This window comes from Hippopotamus amphibius, chromosome 2 (assembly GCF_030028045.1).
Source record: "Hippopotamus amphibius kiboko isolate mHipAmp2 chromosome 2, mHipAmp2.hap2, whole genome shotgun sequence".
Taxonomy (NCBI): domain Eukaryota; kingdom Metazoa; phylum Chordata; class Mammalia; order Artiodactyla; family Hippopotamidae; genus Hippopotamus; species Hippopotamus amphibius.
In genome coordinates this window covers 201148542-201174445 of record NC_080187.1, presented here as the reverse complement: position 1 = coordinate 201174445, position 25904 = coordinate 201148542, and the positions used below count along the sequence as shown (strand labels likewise).

The 25904-nt window shown below is 39.8% G+C and overlaps 1 protein-coding gene across 3 annotated transcripts in view; it reads right to left on the bottom strand.

Annotated features, from left to right (window-relative positions):
- The window catches only part of FAM81A (family with sequence similarity 81 member A), a 66510-nt gene that overhangs the window by 3563 nt on the left and 37043 nt on the right, over positions 1–25904 (bottom strand). For all 3 annotated transcript variants that reach the window (XR_009051404.1, XM_057722589.1, XM_057722590.1), the window contains exons 4-8: positions 25390–25508; positions 16773–16902; positions 15021–15127; positions 9757–9892; positions 7954–8149 (exon numbers count right to left, since the gene is read on the bottom strand). Coding sequence is in view for 2 of the 3 variants with exons in the window: in XM_057722589.1 (XP_057578572.1) it covers positions 7954–8149; positions 9757–9892; positions 15021–15127; positions 16773–16902; positions 25390–25508 (688 nt within the window). In the remaining variant the exon portion in view is untranslated. The remainder of the gene's footprint in view (positions 1–7953; positions 8150–9756; positions 9893–15020; positions 15128–16772; positions 16903–25389; positions 25509–25904) is intronic.

Below are 25904 nucleotides of genomic sequence, written 5' to 3'. Positions count from 1 at the left end.
TCCCTCCCATCAGGAAGCACCCACGAGCCTCCTAGACAGCTTCCTCCACAAGAGGGCAGACAGCAGAATCAAGCAGTATCAGCACTATTTCATCTTGTGGAACTGAAAATCATAGCCACAGAAAGACAGAGAAAATGAAAAGGCAAAAGACTTTGTACCAGATGAAGGGACAAGATAAAACACCAGAAAAACAACTAAATGAAGAAGAGATAGGCACTCTTCTAGAAAAAGAATTCAGAATAATGATGGTGAAGATGATCCAGGACTTTGAAAAAAGATTGGATGCAAAGATCGAAAAGTTGCAGGAAAAGTTTACCAAAGACCTAGAAGAATTAAAGAACAAACAAACAGAGATATGCAACACAATAAGTGAAATGAAAAATACACTAGAAGGAACTAATAGCAGATTAACTGAGGCAGAAGGACGAATAAGTGACCTGGAAGACAGAATGGTGATAATCACTGATGCAGAAAAGAATAAAGAAAAAAGAATGAAAAGAACTGAAGACAGCCTAAGAGACCTCTGGGACAACATTAAACGCACCAACATTCGCATTATAGGGGTCCCAGAAGGAGAAGAGAGAGAGAAAGGACCTGAGAAAATATTGGAAGAGATTATAGTCAAAAACTTCCCTAACATGGGAAAGGAAATAGCTACCCAAGTGCAGGAAGCGCAGAGAGTCCCAGGCGTATAACGCCAAGACATATAGTAGTCAAATTGACAAAAATTAAAGACAGAGAAAAGTTATTAAAAGCAACAAGGGAAAAACGACAAATAACATACAAGGGAACTCCCATAAGGGTAACAGCTGATTTCTCAGCAGAAACTCTGCAAGCCAGAAGGGAGTGGCATGACATATTTCAAGTGATGAAAGGGAAGAACCTACAACCAAGAATACTCTACCCAGCAAGGATCTCATTCAGATTCAAGGGAGAAATCAAAAGCTTTACAGACAAGCAACAGCTAAGAGAATTCAGCACCACCAAACCAGCCCTACAACAAATGATAAAGAAACTTCTCTAAGCAGGAAACAGAAGAAAAGGACCTACAAAAACAAAAACAAAACAATTAAGAAAATGGTAATAGGAACATACATATCGATAATCACCTTGAATGTAAATGGACTAAACGCACCAACCAAAAGACACAGACTGGCTGAATGGATACAAAAACAAGACCCATATATATGCTGTCTACAGGAGGCTCACTTCAGACCTAGGGACACATACAGACTGAAAGTGAGGGGATGGAAAAAGATATTCCATGCAAATGGAAATCAAAAGAAAGCTGGAGTAGCGATACTCATATCAGATAAAATAGACTTTAAAATTAAAAATCTTACAAGAGACAAGAAAGGACACTACATAAAGATTGAGGGATCAATCCAAGAAGAAGAGATAACAATTATAAATATATATGCACCCAATATAGGAGCACCTCAATACATAAGGCAAATGCTAACAACTATGAAAGAGGAAATCAACAGTAACACAATCATAGTGGGGGACTTTAACACTCCACTTACACCAATGGACAGATCATCCACACAGAAAATTAATAAGGAAACACGAGCTTTAAATGACACAATAAATCAGCTTCATTTAATAGATATCTATAGGACATTACATCCAAAAACAGCAGATTACACATTCTTCTCAAGTGCACATGGAACATTCTCCAGGATAGATCACATTTTGGGTCATAAATCAAGCCTTGGTAAATTCAAGAAAATTGAAACTGTATCAAGCATCTTTTCTGACCACAACGCTACGAGATTAGAAATCAATTACAGGAAAAAAACTGTAAAAAACACAAACACATGGAGGCTTAACAATATGCTACTAAATAACCAACAGATCACTGAAGAAATCAAAGAGGAAATCAAAAAATACCTAGAGACAAATGACAATGAAAACACAACGATCCAAAACCTATGGGATGCAGCAAAGGCAGTTCTAAGAGGGAAGTTTATAGTGATACAATCCTACCTCAAGAAACAAGAAACATCCCAAATAAACAATCTAACCTTACACCTAAAGAAACTAGAGAAAGAAGAGCACACAAAACCAAAAGAGAGTAGACGGAGAGAAATCATAAAGATCAGAGCAGAAATAAATGAAATAGAGACAAAGAAAACAATAGCACAAATCAATAAAACTAAAAGCTGGTTCTTTGAGAAGATAAATAAAATCGATAAACCTCTAGCAAGACTCATCAAGAAAAAGAGGGAGAGGACTCAAATCAATAAAATTAGAAATGAAACAGAAGTTACAATGGACACCACAGAAATAAAAAGCACCATAAGAGACTACTACAAGCAACTATATGCCAATAAAATGGACAACCTGGATGAAATGGACAGATTCTGAGAAAAGTATAACCTTCCAAGACTGAATCAGGAAGAATTAGAAAATATGAACAGACCAATCACGAGTAATGAAATTGAAACTGTGATTAAAAATCTCCCAACAAACAAAAGTCCAGGACCAGATGGATTCACAGGTGAATTTTATCAAACATTTAGAAAAGAGCTAACACCCATTCTTCTCAAACTCTTCCAAAACATTGCAGAGGAAGGAACAATCCCAAACTCATTTTATGAAGCCACCATCACCCTGATACCAAAACCAGACAAAGATACTAAAAAAAAGAAAACTACAAACCAATATCATTGATGAATTTAGATGCAAAAATCCTCAACAAAATACTAGCCAACAGAATCCAACAACACATGAAAAGGATCATCCAACATGATCAAGTGGGGTTTATCCCTGGAATGGAAGGATTCTTCAATATATGCAAATCAATCAATGTGATACACCACATTAACAAACTGAAGGATAAAAACCACATGATCATCTCAATAGATGCAGAAAAAGCTCTTGACAAAATTCAACACCCATGTATGATAAAAACTCTCCAGAAGGTGGGCATAGAGGGAACCTACCTCAACATAATAAAGGCCATATATGACAAACCCACAGCAAACATCATTCTCAATGGTGAAAAACTGCAAGCATTCCCTCTAAGATCAGGAATAAGACAAGGATGTCCACTCTCGCCACTACTATTCAACATAGTTTTGGAAGTCCTTGCCATAGCAATCAGAGAAGAAAAAGAAATAAAAGGAATCCAAATTGGAAAAGAAGTAAAACTGTCACTGTTTGCAGATGACATGATACTATACATAGAAAATCCTAAAGAGGCCACCAGAAAACTACTCGAGGTAATCAATGAATTTGGTAAAGTTGCAGGATACAAAATTAACGCACAGAAATCTCTTGCATTTCTATACACCAACAATGAAAGATCAGAAAGAGAAATTAAGGAAACAATCTCATTCACCATTGCAACAAAAAGAATAAAATACCTAGGAATAAACCTAACCAAGGAGGTAAAAGACCTGTACTCAGAAAACTATAAGACACTCATGAAAGAAATCAAAGAAGACACAAACAGATGGAGGGACATACCATGTTCTTGGATTGGAAGAATCAACATTGTGAAAATGACTATACTACCCAAAGCAATTTACAGATTCAATGCAATCCCAATCAAATCACCAATGGCATTTTTCACAGAACTAGAACAAGAAATTTTACGATTTGTAAGGAAACGCAAAAGACCCCGAATAGCCAAAGCAATCTTGAGAAGGAAAGACAGAGTTGGGGGAATCAGGCTTCCTGACTTCAGGCTATACTACAAGGCTACAGTGATCAAGACAGTATGGTATTGTCACAAAAACAGAAATATAGATCAACGGAACAGGATAGAAAGCCCAGAGATAAACTACGGTCAACTAATCTATGACAAAGGAGGCAAGGATATACAATGGAGAAAAGGCAGTCTCTTCAAGAAGTGGTGCTGGGAAAACTGGACAGCTACGTGTAAAAGAATGAAATTAGAACACTTCCTAACACCATACACAAAAATAAACTCAAAATGGGTAAAAGACCTAAATGTAAGGCCAGGCACTATAAAACTCCTGGAGGAAAACATAGGAAGAACACTCTTCGACGTAAATAACAGCAAGATCTTTTTTGATCCACCCCCTAGAATAATGGAAATAAAAACAAAAATAAATAAGTGGGACCTAATGAAACTTCAAAGCTTCTGCACAGCAAAGGAAACTATAAGCAAGACGAAAAGACAACCCTCAGAATGGGAAAAAATATTTGCAAATGAATCAACAGGCAAAGGATTAATCTCCAAAATATATAAACAGTTCATCCATCTCAATATCAAAAAAATAAACAACCCAATCAAAAAATGGGCAGAAGACCTAAATAGGCATTTCTCCAAAGAAGACATATGGATGGCCAAGAGGCACATGAAAAGCTGCTCAACATCACTAATTATTAGAGAAATGTAAATCAAAACTACAATGAGGTATCACCTCACACCAGTTAGAATGGGCATCATCAAAAAATCTACAAACAGTAAATGCTGGAGAGGGTGTGGAGAAAAAGGAATGCTCTTGCATTGCTGGTGGGAATGTAAATTGATACAGCCACTATGGAGAACAGTATGGAGGTTCCTTGCCACACTAAAAATAGAACTACCATATGACCCAGCAATCCCACTACTGGGCATATAGCCAGAGAACACCATAATTCAAAAAGACACATGCACTCCAATGTTCATTGCAGCACTATTTACAATAGCCAGGGCATGGCAGCAACCTAAATGTCCATCAACAGATGAATGGATAAAGAAGATGTGGTACATACATACAATGGAATATTACTCAACTGTAAAAAGCAAGGAAACTGGGACATTTGTAGAGACATGGATGGACCTAGAGACTGTCATACAGAGTGAAGTGAGTCAGAAAGAGAAAAACAAATATTGTGTATTAACACATATATGTGGACTACAGAAAAATGGTACAAATCAACCGGTTTGCAAGGCAGAAATAGAGACACAAATGTAGAGAACAAACATATGGACACCGAGTGGGGAAAGCAGGGAGGGTTGGGGGGGAACGAATTGGGAGACTGGAATACCAAATTGTACACTCTAAATATATGCAGTTTATTGTAAAAAATTAAAAAATAGAAAGTTAAAAAAAAAAAAGAGATCAGGGACTTCCTAGGTGGTGCAGTGGTTAAGAATCCACCTGCCAATGCAAGGGACACAGGTTTGATCCCTGCCCCAGGAAGATACCACATGCCATGGAGCAACTAAGTCTGTGCGCCACAACTGTTGAGCCTGCACTCTAGAGCCTATGAGCCACAACTACTGAGCCCATGTGCCACAACTACTGAAGCCCACACACCTAGAGCCCATGCTCTACAATAAGAGAAGCCACCACAATGAGAAGCCCGTGCACCACAATGAAGAGTAGCCCCTGCTCGCCACAAGTAGAGAAAGCCTGTGTGCAGCAACGAAGACCCAACACACCCAATAAATAAATAAATAAATAAATAAATCTAAAAAAAAAAGAGAGATCAAAGCTAACTTCACCAACACTGGGAGAGACCAACATCGTGTACCCCCAATAAGAAAACCCTGGGAAGGACACATCACTTCTGTGGCATTTCTGTCCAAAACACACAACCTGATTAAAAGGAAGCAAACAGACCCAAACTGTGGGGCATTCCACAGAATACTGGCTTGTGTTCTTTAATGATGACAACATTACTGCAGTACTGATCCAGATTAAAAGAGACTAAAGAAACATGACAACTAAATATGATGTATGATTCTGGATTAGAACCTTGACTGGGGAAGGTTTGCTGTAAAGGAAACAACGGTGAAACTTGAAAACTGAATATTGAAAAATGTTTCATCAATATTACATTATACTAGAGTTATTTAAGAGAATGTCCTTGTTCCTAGGGTATATACAATGAAATAATAAAGGGGTAAAAAGGTATTCTGGCTTCTGCAACTTACTCCCAAATGATTTAGGAAAAAAAATTATATTCTCTCTCTCTCTCTCACACATACACATTAAGTGAATTTCAAAAATGTTAACAATTGGTCAATCTAAGTGAAAGATATATAGTTTTTGGACCAGTCTTACGGTTTTTCTAAATTTGAAATTATTTCAAATTAAAAGGTAAAAATAGGGGAAGTTGAGACGAAGCGAGAGAGTAGCACAGACATATATATACTACCAATTGTAAAATGGTCAGTGGGAAGTTGTTGTATAACAAAGGGAGTCCAACTCAAGGATGGAAGATGCCTTAGAGGACTGGGGCAGGGAGGGTGGTGGGGACTCGAGGGGGGGGAGTCAAGGAAGGGAGGGAATACAGGGATATGTGTATAAAAACAGATGATTGAACCTGATGTACCCCCCCAAAAAAAAATAAATAAATAAATAAAATAAAAAAATAAATAAAAGGTAAAAATAGAAAAAATCCCCATCAAAAGGTAATTTCGTATTAAAATAATGTCAAAAACATCTTGTCTTCATTAGCAAATTTAGAATTTTCTTTCAGAAAATTTTATGTAACAATTCATGAAAAAGAGGTATAAAAATTCCTCATTAATAATAATGTTCTTGGGAATTCCCTGGCAGTCCAGTGGTTGGGACTCAGTGCTTTCACTGCTGAGGGGCTGGGTTCAATCCCTAATCAGGGAACTAAGATCCCGCAAGCCGTGTGGTGTGACCAAAATAATAATGATAATAATAATAATAAAATAAATGAGTTTAAAAAAAATAAATGTTCTTACTGAATGAAAGAGTAGGTTACAAATCAGCATGTATTGCATGAGCTTGTATTTGAAAAAGCACATATATATCCTATATGTATATAGAGAGAATATACACAAAAAAGACCTTTAGGTAATAGAAGTGTTTTTTTTTTTTAATATATATGTATTTTGTGCTTTATGATTTTCCACTAAGAAATTTGTTTTTGTAACAAGAAAAAGTAAATATTTTTAATTTTTAAAAGGCTCATGCGCATTTCTTATTAGGTATACTAACTATTCACAACCTCAGTGATATGTATAGCTGATAATAAATTCACTCAGGAAATCATGCAAAGTTAAACCATCAATGAAAGAGTCAAATATCATATTCTACTAGCCCAAAAGACCAAGAAAGAAAATTCATTTTTATCTTCACAAGTTCTAAAATTCACAAATTTAATGACCTCTTCTCCTTAAATAAAATAATACATTGTGGTGGTTACGACAAAATTATTCTTGGGATACTTAACTACTTTTATTTCCATGTGGCAAAAACAGAACAATTGCATGAAAAAAATTCGCAGAACCAGAGAACTGGAAAGAATCAGGAGATTATTTAGTCTCCCTTTCCACAGTACCCAATTGTCTTTTCTTTCCTGACCACGGTCAACCAGCCTGCACTTAAATATTGATACTTTCAGTAAAGAGCTGTCAGGCTCACAAAGCACCTGTATCTTTCTAGGACCGTTAACTGTAGATACTTCTGCTTCATACGGAGTTACAATCCGTCTTCAGGTAACGTCCAGTTATTGGTCCCAGTTCTGTATTCCCGAGTTCAGAGTATAAACCTAAATCCCTCCTTTATCGGGCAGCATTTCAGAACTGGAAATCCGCTCTAATACTGTCTTCCAAACAAGTATGGAGGAATGGGCCCTGTGGACTTCCGCGCAGAGGAAAATCATTCGTCGCCATGGAGGAATATTGCCAGCCATGTAAAATAAGCCTTCAGAGGTCCCTCACAGATACATGCTTATTTCTGAGGCTTATTGACCTTGGCTATGATCAGAAAAGAATCTGCAGAGGGCACTAAAGAAAATGTGCATCAGTTGCAAGCTAAGCAATTTCAGGTCTGTTCACCTGTCTCTACCTATCTTCATGTCCTTGGAATTGAAGTCACATTTTAGTTCAACATAGCACAGCTACTTAGAAAACCACCGAAGGTTTGTAGGTAGTTGTAGGGGAACACTAATTAATTGGTTTTTGGATCAAACAGAAAATGAACCACAAGAACTGTTTTCTTTGTGGCCTACCCGCATCGACTTCTGCTTTCATTTCCTTCATGTCCTCGGTCATCTGTAACTCGAGCTGGCTGATTCGCCCATGCACCTTCTCCTCTTCTTGTTTTGTCCTCTGTACCTCCATATTCTTCTTCTGACTCTCTTCTATTTTGTCCAGTCTGGCTGACATCTGGCTGAGCTTCTTCTCCATGTCCCTTTCACTGGCTCCCTGAGATCCATGATAAGAATGGCACTTGATTACTCCAAAGAGTCTGTATTGCATTCGCATCAGTCATAATATCATTTAAGAATAATCTGCAGGGAACAGAATTGCAAAGGTTGCTTGTTGCTCACCCCAATATCCATTCCCCACTTCTTCCATAACAGACCCCCCGATTTTCAGCTGGTTATAATGTCACCCAAAATAAAGACTACCTTTTCTACTTGTCTCCTGAGTTTGGTGTGGCCATATGATTAAGTTCTGGCTAATGAGGTGTAAGAACAAGCATATGTAGCAACTTCCAGGAAAAGCTGAAAAACAAATGAGGCATATCCTTGCCTCTTCTTTCTTCTGTTCCTGGAATTCAGATGCAATGGCTGCAGCTCTAGCAGCCATCTTGAACTATGAGTACAAGGGTCACTCTCTAGGACTGGTAGAGAGTTAAGCCAGAAAGATCATGGGTCACTGAGGACTGACAAGCTACCACGTCAGCCCTGTGATTCCTACACCCAGACTTCTTTTATGGGAAAGATAAATGAACTTCTATCATATTAAAGTCACCATTATCATGGAGTTTATTGTTCATTAGTAAGCCAATCTAGATGTAAAAGTAGTGATCCAAAGACCCAGAAGTCTACAAATGTGTTATGAATCTAAGCAAATCAATCAGTAGATCTGATAAAAATATGGAGACCTAAAGAAATAGCTGAAATAGAATATTTTCTTTCCTTTCCTCTCCACCATGCTTGGCTCTTATGAGAATCTGGGTCTGCAGGCAAGCTTCAGAGGCCAGGACTACAAACACCAAGCTGTAAATGGGCTACAGCATGACAAAACTCTCTTGATGTGTTCAGTGCACAGTGTGCAATTCAACAGCTCAGCATTGAGAGAGAGCAGAGCCAGAGATGCAGTCTGCACCAGTCACTTATGTTTCATCAAAGTCCAAGGGGAGGAAGCAGTGCAAGAAAAGAGAAGGGAGAGGGAGATGGTCAGGCTTGATAACCAAACCAAAAAACATTTGCTTGCCAAGTACTGATACTGAATACTATATATGCAAGGCTTTCTTGATATGGTTTTTGAGGAGTTCTGCAAACCTCAGTTCTGCAGGAGAGGGGGGTAAAATGAGAAGTAACATAGAAAAGAAAACTGGGTTCTGTTCAGATGTTGCACTGTGACACCTCTTACCAGGTTTATAGTGTGATGGAGGGGCCTGGAGGGAGAAATCTAGTCAACACTGTTTTTACCAGATCATGAAATTAAAACAAACTAAGATGAAATATGTAATTGTTAGTTTTACTAAGAAATGCAGCTGGACAATGCGGTTCATTAAGATCTTGATTTGGATTCATCTTAGCTGAAAGTACTGAACTTTTCTACTGAGTCTTTGTTTTAACCAAAACAAGTCTAGTTTTAACCAAAACAAGTCAAAGTGCTCTGTCTCTTCGTAACAATAAAAAGAATCAATATGAACCATGGAAAGAGATTCTAAGGCAAGAAACAACTGTAACAGCTTAATGTGGTGCTAAGTAAATCAATGATAAGTTACGAGGTATTATTCAAACATTGCAGGCCCACCGAATAACTTTACTGTGTGATGGCTGAATATTAACACCTACACTGTTTTCCTTAACAACCAAGGAAAGCTGATCGATTTTCTGTAAGAGTTCTTTTTCTATCCGTTCTTGTTCCTGTTGCAACCAACTCCTTGCAGATAAAATCTGGTTACTGAGCTCCTCAATTGTACCTTTAAATCTAAAATAAGAAAGTTAGCAGGTTAGATGTAAAACAATTTTAAAATGACATCAAACAACCTCAGTCTCTGACTATCAAATCTCTTGGAAATATGACAGCATTGAATTCAGCTCACTCAGAATTACATGTTTACCTTTTTCTTAGAACTGCACTTAGCACTAAATTGGGAAGGGAGGAGAGAACGAAGACATAATAGAAAAGCACCTGATAATACTCCCACCCATGCAGAGCTGACAGTGTGGGCACCAAGGTGTCACACAGTGACACAGAGCCATGCCAGGTGCTAGTCTTTGCAGTTCAGAGGGTCAAGAGTGCTCCCAGCTCAAAGGACACAGTAGCCTGGCTCCCCTCTTGCGCTGGACTCTTCCTCCTTCTCCCTCTTATCTCCCGGGACTGGAGCCTGGCTCCGTTTCTAATGTTCTCCAAATTGCTTTTGCCCCATACAGATATTTCTTAATTTAAATCAAACAGAAAATTTTAAAAAAACCCACCAAACTTCCATTCCTATAGTCCTGTCCCTTTCCAAATACTTGAAATAACACCCCACACTTGCTGCCTCCCCTTTTAAATTATTTTTATTATGAAAATAATAAAAGTACAGAAGAATATATATGACTTAACAATAATAATAAAATGAACACCCTCTGTGGTAGAAGCCCCCAATTCTCTGCAATACCTATTCTCCTCTTCTTCCCTATTAAGTTCACGGCTACCTAGTCAAGACTACACTTCTCAGACTCTAAAGCACAGGCTCAGTAGTTGTGGCGCACAAGCTCAGTTGCTCCACAGCATGTGGGATGTTCCCAGACCAGGGATTGAACCCGTGTTCCCTATACTGGCAGGTGGATTCTTAACCACTGCGCCACCAGGGAAGTCTCATGATTCAGCTTTAGTAGGTTGTTTTAGGAATTTATTCATTTCTTCTAAGTTATCCAATTTGTTGCATACGATTATTTAGAGTAGTCTCTTATGATCCTCTGTATTTCTGTGTTATCAGTTGTAGTATCTCCTCTTTCATTTATAATTTTATTTGAGTCCTCTTTCTTTTCGTCTGGGTTAGTCTAGCTGAAGTTTTGTCAATTTGGCTTATCAATTAGTTTTGTTGATTTTTCCTCCATTGGTTTTCTATTGTTTCTATTTCATTTATTTCTGGCCTAATCTTTATCATTTCTGCTATCTTTGGGCTTAATTTATTCCTCTTTTTCTAATTCCTTGAGGTATAAAGTTAGGTTGTTTATTCAAGGCCTTTTTTTCTTCTTCCAGTGTTTATCACTGGAAGCTTTCCTCATGGAACTGCCTTTGCGGCATCCTATAAGTTTTGGTATGTTGTGTCTCCATTTTCATTTGTTTCAAAAATTTTTAAATTTCCCTTTTGATCTTCTTTGACCCATTGGTTGTTCAGGAGTGTGTTGTTTAATTTCCACATATTTGTGAACTTTCCAAATTTACTCCTGTCATTAATTTTTAGTTTCATATCATTTTGACACTAAAAGGTACTTAACATGATTTCAGTCTTCTTTAATTTGTTAAGACTTGTTTTGTCGCCTAACATATGATCTATCCTGAGAATGTTCTGTGGGCACTTAAGAAGAATGTATATTCTGCTGCTGTTGGATGGAATGTTCTATATATGTCTGCTAGGTCTCTAGTTGGGCAGGACTGCTGCCCATGCTCTGAGGTATGGGTGGAGAGGGATTGCTGGCTGGGCTCTATGGTCAGGTGATCCTACTGGCTGGGCTCCACATTCAAGCACAGTCACTGGCTGGGCTCCCAGGGTAGGCAGGTTGCTGGCTGGGTTGCACAGTCAAACGGAGCCACTGACTAGACTCTGCAATTCCCTCTGGTCAGGCGGAGTCACTGTGTTCCCTGGCAGGGTGGTGCTGCTTGTTGAATTCCATGATGGGGTCTTACGCTCCACAACTGGGCAGGCTACTGGTTGTGCACCACTGATGAGTAAAGTCACTGGCCAGGATCCCTGCAGTCAGGTGGAACTGGAGGCTGTGCTCTGTGGTTGAGTGGGGTTGCTGTCTGGGCTCCCTAGTCAGGTGGGGTCACAGGGTACATTCTGCTTTTAGGAGGGGTTCTGAGTTGGGTTCCTTGCTTGGGAAAGGCCAAAGGCTCTGCTCAGCAATCAAGTAGGGCCATAGGTGGGGCTCCACTTCCAGCGAGAGTTACAGGCTGGATTCCAAGGCCACGTGGGTCACTGTTCAGGCTCCCTGGTCAGGTGAGGCAAGAAGTTACATTTTATTTTCAATGATTCTATTTTCTAGAAGCTCAATTTGGTTGTTTGTCAATTCTGACTATTCGTGGGTTTTTTTTTTTTTGGCCACACCATGTGGCTTGTGGGATTTTAGTTCCCTCACCAGGGACCAAACCCAGGCCCTCAGCAGTGAGAGCACAGAGTCTTAACCACTGGACCACCAGGGAATTCCCCTGACTGTTCATTTTTGATAAGCTCTTATTCCTTCATCATACTTTCAAAATGTGTGTCTGTGTGTGTGTGTATGTGTACCCCCCCACACACAAACATACATATACACACACACATCTACTTCATCCAATAATTCCTATACATGCAGAATTTAGAAGTCTGATTCTGCTTATTGTTGTTTCTTCTTACTCTATTACATATTTGATTTTTTTCCCTGTGTTGGTCTACAATTTCTGATTGTACATTCATGTTCCTTAGAACTTCATCTGTCTGCAGGAAGACTTGAAGGTTGAGTATTTACATTTGCTTCTGCCAGGCATCTTGGGCCACTACCAAATCAAGATCATTCTGAGATAAATTATCTATTCCATTTTCTTCAAGAAGCTTGGGTAATGTGAATTCTAACTCTAAATCCAAATAAAGGTTGTATAGCAGTCCTGATTTTTCAAGGAATACTTTTTACCCTTCTACCCAGAATCAAGATTTAGACAGGAAAGTTTCCTTATGCTCTCTTTGTGGAATGTTTTTCTTTTTTCCTAGTTCATCCAACCAGGGTTTTACCTTTTGGGTCTCTAATGTGTCCTTCTACTTCACACAGGCCCCAGGCTTGCTCCCCTTTCCTCTATGAACAGCCTTTGTGTCTAGACTTCTGGACTTTAAATTGTAGGAAGAAAAACAAAGATGTTCATGCCTGCTGATCAGTAATATCTACTAAGGAAATAATTCACAGAAGAAAAAATAGTAAGATGTTTATTTTCTTCCTGGGCAATGGAAGGAAGAGGATGGGAGATCTTTCTGTACTTGGAAAGTTTGTAGGATCTATGAGGAAGAGTGACATACTCAGTAGTGATATAAATACAGGTAATTAGTGGAGAGGAAACATGGTTTTCATAAGAAAATTCCCATTAAATCAGCAATAACCCTGAAATGGTGTTAAGCATGGAGACAATGATATATAAGAACCAAGAGAATGATTAATTTAAAATTTCCACAAGCCTCTAACAAAGTTCCACACTGAAATCGTCTTTAAAAAATATAAGTCAAATACACACACAAACACACACATACATACACGTGTACACACACACACACACACACACACACACACACACACACACACACACAGAGTCACTACTGGCTCTGCTTTGGCAGGAAAATGCCAAGCTCATGAAGATTCACGACAGGGAACAGTGTCCGGCTCTGTGATTTAGCAGAAGAGCAGCAGATGAGTTTCACTGGGGGCAAGTCCAGTTTAAAGTGTCACTAAAACACAATGCAAAGTATAACACATTAGAGTGCCCTAACTAGACAGCTCAGCATTGCCCAGGCACAGACCCCTCTCACCTAGACACCTGCAACAATGCCCCCCACAACCAATGCCCCCATCTCTGCTTCAGCCCCTGTGATCCATCTTCCAACAGCAATCAGGTCCATTTTAAAAAATAACATAAATCTGAGTATATCACCCTATCTGCTTAAAATCCTCCAACGGCTCCGCATTGCTCCAGGGAGAGAAGCAAGAAGTCCTAAATGTGGTCTACAAGGCCCTGCACGCTGGCCCGCCTCCTCTCCGGCCTCGTTCCCCACCCTCATGCTCTGTTCCAGCCCCCGCTGCGCCTCGCGGTTTCCTTCACGTCACATTCCTCCCACGACAGGCTATTGCATCTCCTGTGTCCTCACCTCACTCTTTACCTAGTGAATGCCATTCGTTCTTCAGCTCCCACTCCCAACATCACTTCCTCCGGAAGGCCCACAACCAGGCCTCTGCTACTCACTCCCGCGACAGCACTGTATTAGTTTCCCACGGCTGCTGTGACAAATCACCACATGCTCGGCGGCTTAACACAACACATCTATTCCCTTTTGGTTCTGAAAGCCAGAAGTCTGAAATCAGCTTCACTGGACTAAAGTCGGGGTGTGAGCAGAGGTGGTCCCTTCTGGAGGGTTGGTGGGGAGAATCATTTCTTTACCTTTTTCAGCTCCTAGTGGCTGCCTGTCTTCCATGGTTTGTGGCCCCCTCCCCCATCTTCAAAGCACATCACACTCCAATCTCCACTTCCATTGTCACATGGCCTTCTCTCCTGAATCTGACCCTCCTGCCTCCCTCTTATAGGGACTCTAGGAATTACATCGGGTTTCCATAGATAACATTGTATCATCTACTCAACTCAAGATCCTTCATTTCATCATATTTGCAAAGTCCCTGTTTGCCATAGAACAGTCATAACATAGCCACAGGGACTAGTACGTGGTAACATCTGGAGGAACCATTATTCAGCCTACCACAACCACGTACCTTTCCATCAAAGCACTTATCACCATTAGCAATACTACAGCCTGCGCTATATTTAGCACACTATATTTAGGTCATTCTTCGATTAATATTCATCAGCTCCCTAGACCATCAACTCCACAAGGACAAGAACAGCCCTGTTTTTCTTCATTACTGGTTCCTCAGCACCTAGGTCATGTTCAAGAAATATTTGTTGGATAAATGGATGGATTATTATCCAATCACTAAAAACAATACTTAGGAAGGTAAAGTGACAACAGGCTACAAGGAAACTTTTCCTGTGAACTTCCATTATGGTTTTCACTTTGTGCAATAAATAAAAACCAAAAGGGAAAAAATTGTAGTACTGAGTATGCTCATAAAGAACTTCAACCAAAATAGATGTTTCTACGTTGATTACTCACTTAGTATCCAAAAGCTGAAGCTGGTGGTTACTGTCTCTGTGGGACATCTTCAGTTTGGTGCTTTGCTCCGATATTGACAAGTCCACCCTGTTCAAAAGCTGAGAAATCTGGAAAAGAAATTTTGCTTATAAATATCACATCAAAGCTTTTCAGAGGTAATTTCAAAAAACATTAGTGAGCTGTATTCTAATCAACGGCATTAAGTTCAATCTAATTTCATAAATCCATTTAGCAGTCCACTTCTCTCTCCACTTCCATTTTTTATACACACCCATCAAAAATCAAGACCAGGAGCGTTCCCTGGTGACCAAAGTGGTTAGGATTCTGGGCGTTCACTGCCGTGCCCCTGGTTCAATCTCTGGTCGGGGAACTAAGATCCTGCAAGCCATGTGGTTCAGTCAAAAGAAAAGAAAAAAAAAAAAAAAAATCAAGACCAGTAGCACTGCCAAAAATTCCTCACGCACTGAGCACTTATCTCCGGTCTCTGATGAGCAAGGCCAGCTCTGGCGCGGGATCACTACCTCCCCCTGCTGGCACAAAATATAAGTCATTTTTACCTTGGCATTTCTACCATTAGTGTGGCTGCTAGTCACAGAGAATGGAATTCTTCTCACTTACAAAATCCATTAAGTTCCCAGATTTATCTCTGTATCAAGTAGAGTAACCTGAAAATATAATTTTTAAACTATAACACCTTTCACTCCTTTCTCCCACTACCTATCCATTTCCCTTGTCTTTTTACTAAAATGTAATATAAAATCAGTCCTTTAAGAAATGTCTTTATTTTCTGCAAAAATTCTGATGTTCAGTGTTCCTTACTTCAAGATTCATGGAATAAACATTTATCAAACCTGAAACAAAGAAAAAGTATGTCTCTTTTTATGGATTTCTATGTTTTTTGCTTGGTTTGCTACTGGAAAACTTAGTATTTCCTTAGCATCTATTTTCTGATCTAATAATTCTGTCCTCACTTTTCTTTAGAGAAAATTACTGGACTTGTCATTTCATTTTATTTTTTTTCGTGGTTTTATAACAACTGTTTTTTACATAAGTAGCTTTAGATACTTATTGGAGGTAGCTAGGACACAAGTATGTTTAATCCAATGAATTGACTAGATATCCCATTTTATTAGAATAGTCTCTCTTTAAATGAAGAATAGCAAGTCAGGCAGACACTGTAGGGAAATTTCTAGAAGATAGGCCCCACTATGGCAAAGGGAAACTTCTAAGAAGCCAAAAAACAAACTGTGAAATGTCAAGAGTTTTGCTTTGAGAAATTAATCTGTGAATTGCAAGGTGGAATACTCTGAAATGTATTAGCCAGCCTACCCTCTCGCTTTGTTCTAATCTTTTCTCACATATAAACTACGCGATGAGGTAGCCCATAAGTCTCATGAATAAAGTATCTATTTCCTGAACCCCAAACTGGGATGAGTGGCCTGCAGAACAATGCTTTGATCACTTACCTGTGTAAGAGGTAGTTTTGGAGATATAATTTAGAATTTCTGGAACATATTACTTGTTTGAAGAATAAGGGGAAAAAATCTTTAAAATTAGGGATGTACTGAAAAACCGTGGCATTTTGGTTGCATACTTACAAAGGGCCACTCCCGTGGAACAGGAGGAGAAAGAAAAGAGATGCTTACGCTGGATGCCCTACCTAGTTTCTCCTGCAGGAAATAATCAACACCATGTTATTCTTAGATAAGAACGAAAACCCACCTTCAAAAAGCTACCTGAAACAGGCCATACCTGTCCCTCTGCGTCTTTGATTTTTGTTTCCAAGATCAGTTTGGCAGCTTGCTGCTCTTTGTTCAAGTGCTGGAGCCCCTCATAGGTCGTTTTGTGCTCGGCAGAGAGTCTGGCTATGCTGGCGTCACATCTGTCCAGGCAAACAACAAAGGTAATTCTTATCAAAGTTTTAAAACATGTGCTAAAGCTTCCTTACACACTATAAAGTGCATGACCCCACTCAAAGCAACTGCGCTATGAATCATGCCTTTTAACAGAGTTTCGAATGAATTCAGAGAGCTGCTCTCATTATGGTTTCTAAGATAAACCACAGGGATGTGGCTTAATAAGACTAGAGATGTAACCATCAAAGCAACAAAGGCTTTACAATGCTCACGAGTACAAAACTGAATATGCAGTGAGAGCCCAATTACAAAAAGCTTACAGAGTGAGCCGGATGCGGTCTGTCGCTCTATACTACCACCTCCGCCCTCTCAAGTTCAAGGCCTCTTTGGATTTTGGAGGCAACTTCTACCACATTTGAAAGGACTGTTCCTAACCTTTTAGCAAACCACCTGTAAGGCTGTATGCTTTGAGTGTGGTCCAGAGCAGGGGAAGGCTCTGCAGCTGCTCCCAGCTGCTCTGCCCTTGAGCTTTACAACTTGGCAGTTCCAAAGTTGCCCAAAGTATCTGCTGCAGATAAGCTGGGTTATGAAGCCTCTGTCAAACCCTAACAGGAGAGTCACAGAATGACCCCCTAGGAATTGAGAGCAAAGTCATGCCCCGTTCCAACACAATCATTCCTGCTTTGAGAAGAAGCTGCCAGCTTGCTGCTGGGCTCCAGTAGAGAATGCACGCCTAAGCAGGTCACTGGGTGACCATGAAAGCTGGGCAGCCCATCATGAACACCAAGTCATGGAGGTGAGCATACGGGCAGCACTCCGTCTTGGAGGGAAAGGGATATATAGACATCAGGCTTAACAGTCCTGAAGGCATATGTAAATTACATGAGCCCAGACTCCTGTCTACTCTCACTACTGCCAGCTTTTCCTTCAACTCATATGTATGGCCTGGGATCAAATGAGCTTAAAATACATATGTTTAAGGTACTCAAAAAATCAAAGATAGATTAACATCCATCAAGAGAATTCTAAACGATTTTTTAAAAGCAGAGATGAAAAAATAACAAGTGGTTAAGAGAAAAAAATTAGAAATTCCAGAAATAGGCTAAACAGTTTTCTTAATATACATGACATACTCTAGACTGGGCATGATTGAAGATAAAAGCAGTGACTTAGAAGACAGTAGCAAGGAGCTCTCTCAGAATGCAACAACGACAGATATTCAAAACACGAAAAAATAATTAAGAAAGATGGAGGAGATGCTAACATAAGTCAAGTTCCAAACGCAAAAAGTGGAGAGAATGGCAAAGAAGCAATATTTGAGGTGTGAGCACTGACAACTTTTAAGACGGAAGAAACACGTGTTTTAAAGTATTCAATGTATACAAAGTGGCATAAGTAAAAAAAAACAAAGCATGGTGAAATTCAGATAACCCATGATAAAGATAAAATCTTAAAAGCTACCAGAGACTAAAGACAAAATGACTTTTTTGACTGACTGTAAGATTGACAGAACACAATAGATATCAGAAGACAATAGATATCAGAAGACAATAAATATCAGAAGATGTTGGAAAAATAGCTTCTAAGGATTGAGGGGAAACAACCTATCATCCAAGAATAAGAACAAAATAAAGACAGTTTCAGACATACAAAGATTAAGAAATGTATCGCCCACACACCCATACTGAAAAATTCATTAAATAATGTGCTTCAGTAAGAAGAAAAGAACACCCAGAGAGAAAGAGTAGGATGCAAGAAACAACAGTGAGCAAACTGAGAAATTTTTTGGACAATTTAATGTTTTGTAGACTCTGAAGAAAGTAAGCTACCAATTCAGTTATTCCAAATTTCTCAAGTCCTTACTTGGTATTGACTCACATTTTCCCTAAGTTGAACAACTTGTTTAGCTTAATCATTTGGCTAAAATGTTATAGTACTTCTTGGAGGTAACAGGAAAAAAATGTATTAGGATAAAAAAATGTTTTAATATTGACTAAAATATTTTTTAATATTTTAAAACACAATCTGGCAAACTGCATATATTCACTCTCTAAATTTTAATATTCATAATAAAATAGACATAAAGCAACAATTATGTCACTACCCTTCCACATTAGAAATCTTTTTTAATGTTTAACGCTCAGTGCCGGTGTTTGTAGAATCAAGCTATATTGCACACTGCAGGTGGAAAAGTATATTCTATGAGCTTTCTTGAGGGCAACTTGGTAGTCTATACCCCAAATCTTGAAATATGAATATATTTCTATGTACCTTTCAACCTACGTATTAATCCCAAAGAAACAAAAGTGCGAGCAAAGAGAAATCAAACTCATTAAATTCCGTATAAATTCCTTGAACAATTTCCTGCTGTTTCAGGATAAAACCAAAATCCTTTAAAATGCTCAGAAAGAGCTGGTCCCAAGCCACCCACCTGCCTGCATCACCTCACATCTTCCGTTCCTTTTTTCCTCTGCACTCGGCCCCACTGATTCCACTGCAGGGCTTTGAATTTACCTCACTCCTTCCCACTTCAAGGCCTTGACCCTGGCTGTTCTCTGTCTAAGTGTTCTTCCCTGACCTTTTCACCTGCTTACTTACTATTCATCCCTCAAGCTAAGCACACAAGCCACTTCCTTACAGAAGCCTTCCTGGAGCCCACAGAGTAGGTCAGGTACAGCAATTACACACTTTCAGGATGCCCCTTATTTCTCTTTTGCTGAACTTCTTATAGTTAAAATATATCATTATCACTATTACTATTATTATTATTATCATTAATCTCTTAATCATTGTTTCATGACATGCTCTCATCACTGATCCATGCATGGCTCACTTTATTCAGTTAATTATTTTTTAATAACTGCTCCTATTTTGAATCCTGTCATCCTTCCCTTGTTTTCCTTTTAAGATTGTATTGCAGGACTTCCCTGGTGGCACAGTGGTTAAGAATCTGCCTGTCAATGCAGGGGACACGGGTCCGAGCCCTGGTCTGGGAAGATCCCATATGCCTCGGAGCAACTAAGCCCGTGGGCCACAACTACTGAGCCTGTGCTCTAGAGCCCACGAGCCACAACTATTGAGCCCATGTGCCACAACTACTGAAGCCCATACACCTAGAGCCCGTGCTCCACAACAAGAGAAGCCACAGCAATGAGGAGCCTGCGCACCACAACGAAGAGTAGCCCCCACTCACCGCAACTAAAGAAAGCCCGCGCACAGCAAAAAAGACCCAACACAGCCAATAATATAAACAAATAAATTTTAAAAAGATAAAAAATAAAAAAACTAAAAAAAACTAAACAAAACAAAACAAAAAACATTAAGTTGCTCATCTTCCATATTATAATAACTATTATGTACATAACTGTCGTATGCATGTCATTAAGCCCTTAACTGCTATCAATAATTTAACTGAATCAGACTATACAGCAATTTACATCCCAGGACTTTGTCAAAAGCAGTAGAGCATAACATATATATACTACTATATATAAAATAAATAACCAGGCTTCCTAGGTGACACAGTGGTTGAGAATCCGCCTGCCAATGCAGGGGACACGGGTTCGATCCCTGCTCCAGGAAGATCCCACATGCCGTGGAGCAACTAAGCCTGTGAGCCACAGCTATTGAGCCCATGTGCTGCAACTACTGAAGCCCATGTGCCTAGAGCCCGTGCTCCGCAACAAGAGAAGCCACGGCAATGAGGAGCCCGCGCACCACAATGAAGAGTAGTCCCCACTCAACGCAACTAAAAAGAAAGCCTGCACACAACAAAGAAGACCCAACACAACCAATAAAATAAATAAATAAATAAATTTTAAAATAAATAAATAAATAAAATAAATAACCAACAAGGAGCTACTGTATACCACAGGAAACTACAGTCAATATTTTGTAATACCTATAAGGGAAAAGAATCTCAGAAAGAATGTATACATCTGTGTGTGTGTGTATATATCATATATGTATTTGTGTGTATATATATATATAAATACACATACACACATACATACATATATAAAACTGAATCGCCACATGCTGTACACCTGAAACTAACATGACAATATAAATCAACTATACTTCAATTTTTTAAAGAAAAGAATTATATTGGGGATACTAGGTTGTATAATAATACAATAAAATAATTAAAAGCATATGTTTGGAAAGAAGAAAAAAGAAGTAAGCAAATGGGAAAAAAAAAAACAGTAAAGCAATCTGCCAGGAATTAGTGAAGCCTAAGATTTGGGTGTGACACCAACAGAGGCAGGCAGCTTACTAAAATATGAGGGAAAGAGATGGTCACAGAGAGTCTTGCTAAGACCACCATCATCACAGGCTGACTGTGCAGCCTCTGAGGACCGACATCAGTTCTGGCATGAGAGCCTTCGTACTGTGGGAGAAACAGACATCACTAAAATAGTCCAGCTAAGTCACTAAGCAAACGAACAAACAACGAAAACAAGCGCAAGGTTGTTGGTATCCAGGATTGCTATAATATACTACCTAAAATGTCCAGTTTTTAACAAAAGTTATAAGATATACAAAGAAACAAGAAAATGTGAAATAAACACAGGAGAAAAAGCAGACAAACGAAACTGCCCATGAGACAGCACAAAGGTCAAATGTGAAAAACAAAAACTTCAAGGCAACCATTATAAACAGGATTATTACGAAATAAAGGAAACTCAGACTTCCCTGGTAGCACAGTGGTTAAGAATCCAGCTGCCAATGCAGTGTGCCACCACTACTGAGTCTGCACTCTAGGGCCCGAGTGCCACAGCTACTGAGCCCACGTGCTGAAACTACCGAAGTCCACGTGCCAAGAGCCCGTGCTCCACAACAAGAGAAGCCACTGCAATGAGAAGCCCGTGCACCACAATGAGGAGCAGCCCCTGCTCGCCGCAACTAGAGAAAGATCATGCACAGCAACAGAGATCCAATGCAGCCAAAAATACATAAATAAATAAAAAGAAAAACTGAGCCTATCTTAAAAAAAAAAAGGAAACTTGCTTTAAAAAGTAAAAGAAGGTATAATGACAATGCCTCATCAAATAGAGACTACCAATAAAGAGACAATTTTTTTTTTAAAGAACCAAGTGGACCCAATCAAGAAAATAAAAAGAAAACCCTTAGAATGGGGGAAATTTTTTTCAAATCAGATTATTTGATAAGAGAATTGTATCTAGAATAGAACTACTATAACTCATTAAAAAAAAAAAAAGCTCAATTTGAAAAGGGTCAAAGAATCTGAATAAACATTTCCCCAAAGAAGATATACAGACGACCGATAAGGACATTAAATGACATTCACCACTATTAGTGATTAGGGAAATGCAAATCAAAACCACAGAAAGATGCCACTAGCTTGGCTATAATCAAAAAGACAGATCACATGTGGACGAGGGTGTGTAGAAACCAGAGCCTCATATGCTGCTGCTGGCAACGTAAAATGGTGTAGCTACTGTGGAAATGTCTGGCTGTTCTATTCCTCAAAAGGTAAAACACAGAGTTACCGTTATCATTTAACAACTATACTCTTAGGTATACACATTCAAGAGGAATGAAAACATATGACCACACAAAATTGTATGTGAGTGTTTATAACAGCATTATTTATAATGGCCATAAAAATTTAGCTCGATGATGTCAAATTTATCTATTTTTTTCCTTGCACTGGGACTTGTGCACCCTAAGGGAACCTGCACACCTGCCTCAGTACACAGATATCTCTCCTCGAAGGCTATGACACCATACAAACAGACCTCATAGAGGAAAGTGGATGAAGCCACTGAGTCTTGGACAAATGAAGATGATAAGCCAAACAAAAGACCAAATGTCCTTGTAGGAACAGGAGAGCTAAACTCCGAGCTCTGCGTTAGGGAGGGATGGGAAACTCTCTGAGGCAGTCCTGTTTAAAGTGTGCTCTGCTTACTGGGGTAGGGATATCTGTCACTTCCATAGCGAATTTGCCTCTACCCTTCCCAGCTGGAACTCCAGGGAGGTAGCAGGGCCTGTTTCCTATCAATTACCTCACCAGTGGATCCATGAACATTGTGAGATAAAACCTGAAATAATATTGCAGCCTAGTAATTGAAGACTATCACTTTAAAAGTTTATCCCCTTTCAACACTGTGACATAATTAATGCAAGAAAGCCAAAACTTTGCCGAGGAATTTTTATTTCACATGACTTTATTTCAACAAAGTCTCAGCGTTCCAGGAAAAAGATAAATATAGTCGCAAAACAAAGCAAAAATATGTGGTGCTCACAACACATTTTTTTGATTGTTTCGGAGTAAAAGCATTTGTTACAGAGAAGGAACAAGCTGGGTAGAGACGTTAATAAGAAACTGCAGAAGAAAAATGTAAAATTTCTGAAAGTATTTCAAAATAATCTCTCCATTTTGTAATTAGAACCAGTATTACAAGGATAATTTCACTGCTGCTGTTCCTGAGATGACAATAGTTCCCATCTGGTCTATATTCACTCCATCTCGTGCACGCACTAAGCCTCTTACGTATACCGCCTCACTTAATCTTCCTCTGCAACTCAAGTGACTAGGAAAACTCCCAAAGTTCTCCTGAAGCTCCTACTCTGCCTTGTAGCTCTGAAGCTCCTCAACTCCTCCCAGTTCTAAGAGATATAACAGACCTGGGGTTTCTTTTCAGCTGATCTCCACAAAAAAGATTCAACGTTTTTCAGTCCAATTACAGTGATTTTCTGAAACATTAATTCCTTCAAACATTTATTGAGTAGATGCTATTTTCCAGAGACTGTTCTATACACTGAGGTTACAAAAATAAAAGATGAGTACTCCACCCCAAGACAACAGAGAGACTCAACGGAAGAGAGTGGTAGCGGAGCTCAGGAGAGTGGGTATCTGGGAAGACTTCCTGGAGGAGGTGAAACAACTTTAAAGGCTGACTGGAAGTTAGAAAAGAAGGGGGAAAGGCAGGTATAAGAACAACATGTGCAATGGCACAGATATAGGACAGCACGGTCCATTCAAGGAACAACAAGCATTGGATTACTGCTGAAAGGTACAGTGCAAGGGTAGAGAGAGGTGAGGGGGTCAACGGGGTATCTGTCACCAGGGCCGTACTGAGACTGGAGTTCAGCCAGATGAGGACCGAAAATCATACAAGCGTGGCAACCAGGAGCCCTCTGCTATGAGGCTGACATTCCCCCAACAGACCCAGATACACGGATCCAATATGCAAGGCCCTTCCTGTGTTGTCTGCACAAATACCCACTAACACCCCTGTGTGCTCCAAAGAGACCTTGGACCCTGTGGGTCCCTTTCTTCCCCTCCCACCCTTTGCAGACCACCCTCACTTTCACCTCAGGCTGATTTGAATCATCTATTAACTCCCCAGCTCCCAGGTACACGTGTGCTTGACCCTTAACAGCAGCAGAGGGCAGAAGAGGCCTGCAAATGCCTTAGAGATCATGCATTTCTAACGCGCTCCCGGGTGACAGGGCCGCTGCTGGTCCAAGGGGCACACTTTCAGTAGTTAGTACCTGGAACAGCACTTTTCCTCCTACCGGAGGGGAAAGATCTCTTTTTCAAATTTACTATCCACCACGGACCAATACTTTCAGAACATACAATAAAAATGAATGACGTCTCTACTCAGTGCTCTGTGGTGACCTAAATGGGAAGGAAATCCAAAGAAGAAGGGATATGTGTATACGTACGGTTGATTCACTTTGCTGTACAGCAGAAACTAACACAACATTGTAGAGCAACTATACTCCAATAAAAATTAATTTTTAAAAAATGAATGATCAGAAAAATGAAATTTAAAAAAAACACAAACTATAAATCCCAACTTTGTATTATTAGACTCTAAACATAACATTAACTTAGCAAATTACACAGATCAGTTGAGCCCCTCTTCCCCCATCACCTCTTGCACACACAGCTCCAACTGCAGAACCACAAGCAATCAGCTGCTCAAAACAAGGTCTAACTTCCACTGATAAATTTTATGGACAAAGGAGAGGACATACCTAGAGGGAGGAAAAGAATTTGCTTTGAGGGCTTCCCTGGTGGCGCAGTGGTTAAGAATCTGCCTGCCAATGCAGGAGACCCTGTTCAATCCCTGTGCTGGGAATATCCCACATGCCGAGAGCAACTAAGCCCTTGTGCCACAACTACTGAGCCTGCGCTCTAGAGCCCGTGAGCCACAACTACTGAGCTCATGTGCCGCAACTACTGAAGCCCGCACGCCTAGAGCCTGTGCTCTGCAACAAGAGAAGCCACTGCAATGAGAAACCCATGCACCGCAATGAAGAGTAGCCCCCGCTGGCCACAACTGCCACAACTAGAGAAAGCCCGTGAGCAGCAACAAAGACCCAAAGCAGCCAAAAATAAAAAATAAATAAATAACAAAATAAATCTTAAAAAAAAAAGCATTTGCTTTGGGGCTCCATGAATACTTTCCCCACTAAAATGGAGTTGATGAAACATTGCTCTTGGTGCACAGAGGCGTGACCATCTGACCACCTACCTGGCCACTCTCCCCCGGAGATCTCCCATGCCGGAGAGCTGCCGCATCTCCAGAGTCTTTAAGGCAGAATTAGTTCCGTAGCTAATGTTGTCCCGGGCACGGATCTGCTCCTGGAGTACCTGAGCAACACACAAAAATACTAACGGAGTCATCTGGGAATTCACACGCTGCCACAGAAGCATTTTATACTTTTGGCAAAAATAAGAATGTTTCGCCCCTTTCAGAAGAGGCTCCTTTTTAACCATCACCTGATATACACATATTTGCAGAACGAGGGGCTTAGAAAGAGAGACCTCAGAGATGACACTTGGACCAAGGCCCTGTATTTACCAGTAAAAACACTCAAATGTCAGGTGACTTTATGGAGGCCCCTCCGCAGGAAGAGGCAAAGCTCAGACAAAGAGTCTGGACTCACGGAGTGCAATTCGGAGGTCTTACCCCACTCCAGGGTGCTTATTGGTAGTCACTGTTTTAAGTGAACAATCCCTAAATCTTCTGGGAAGTAATAAATCAAG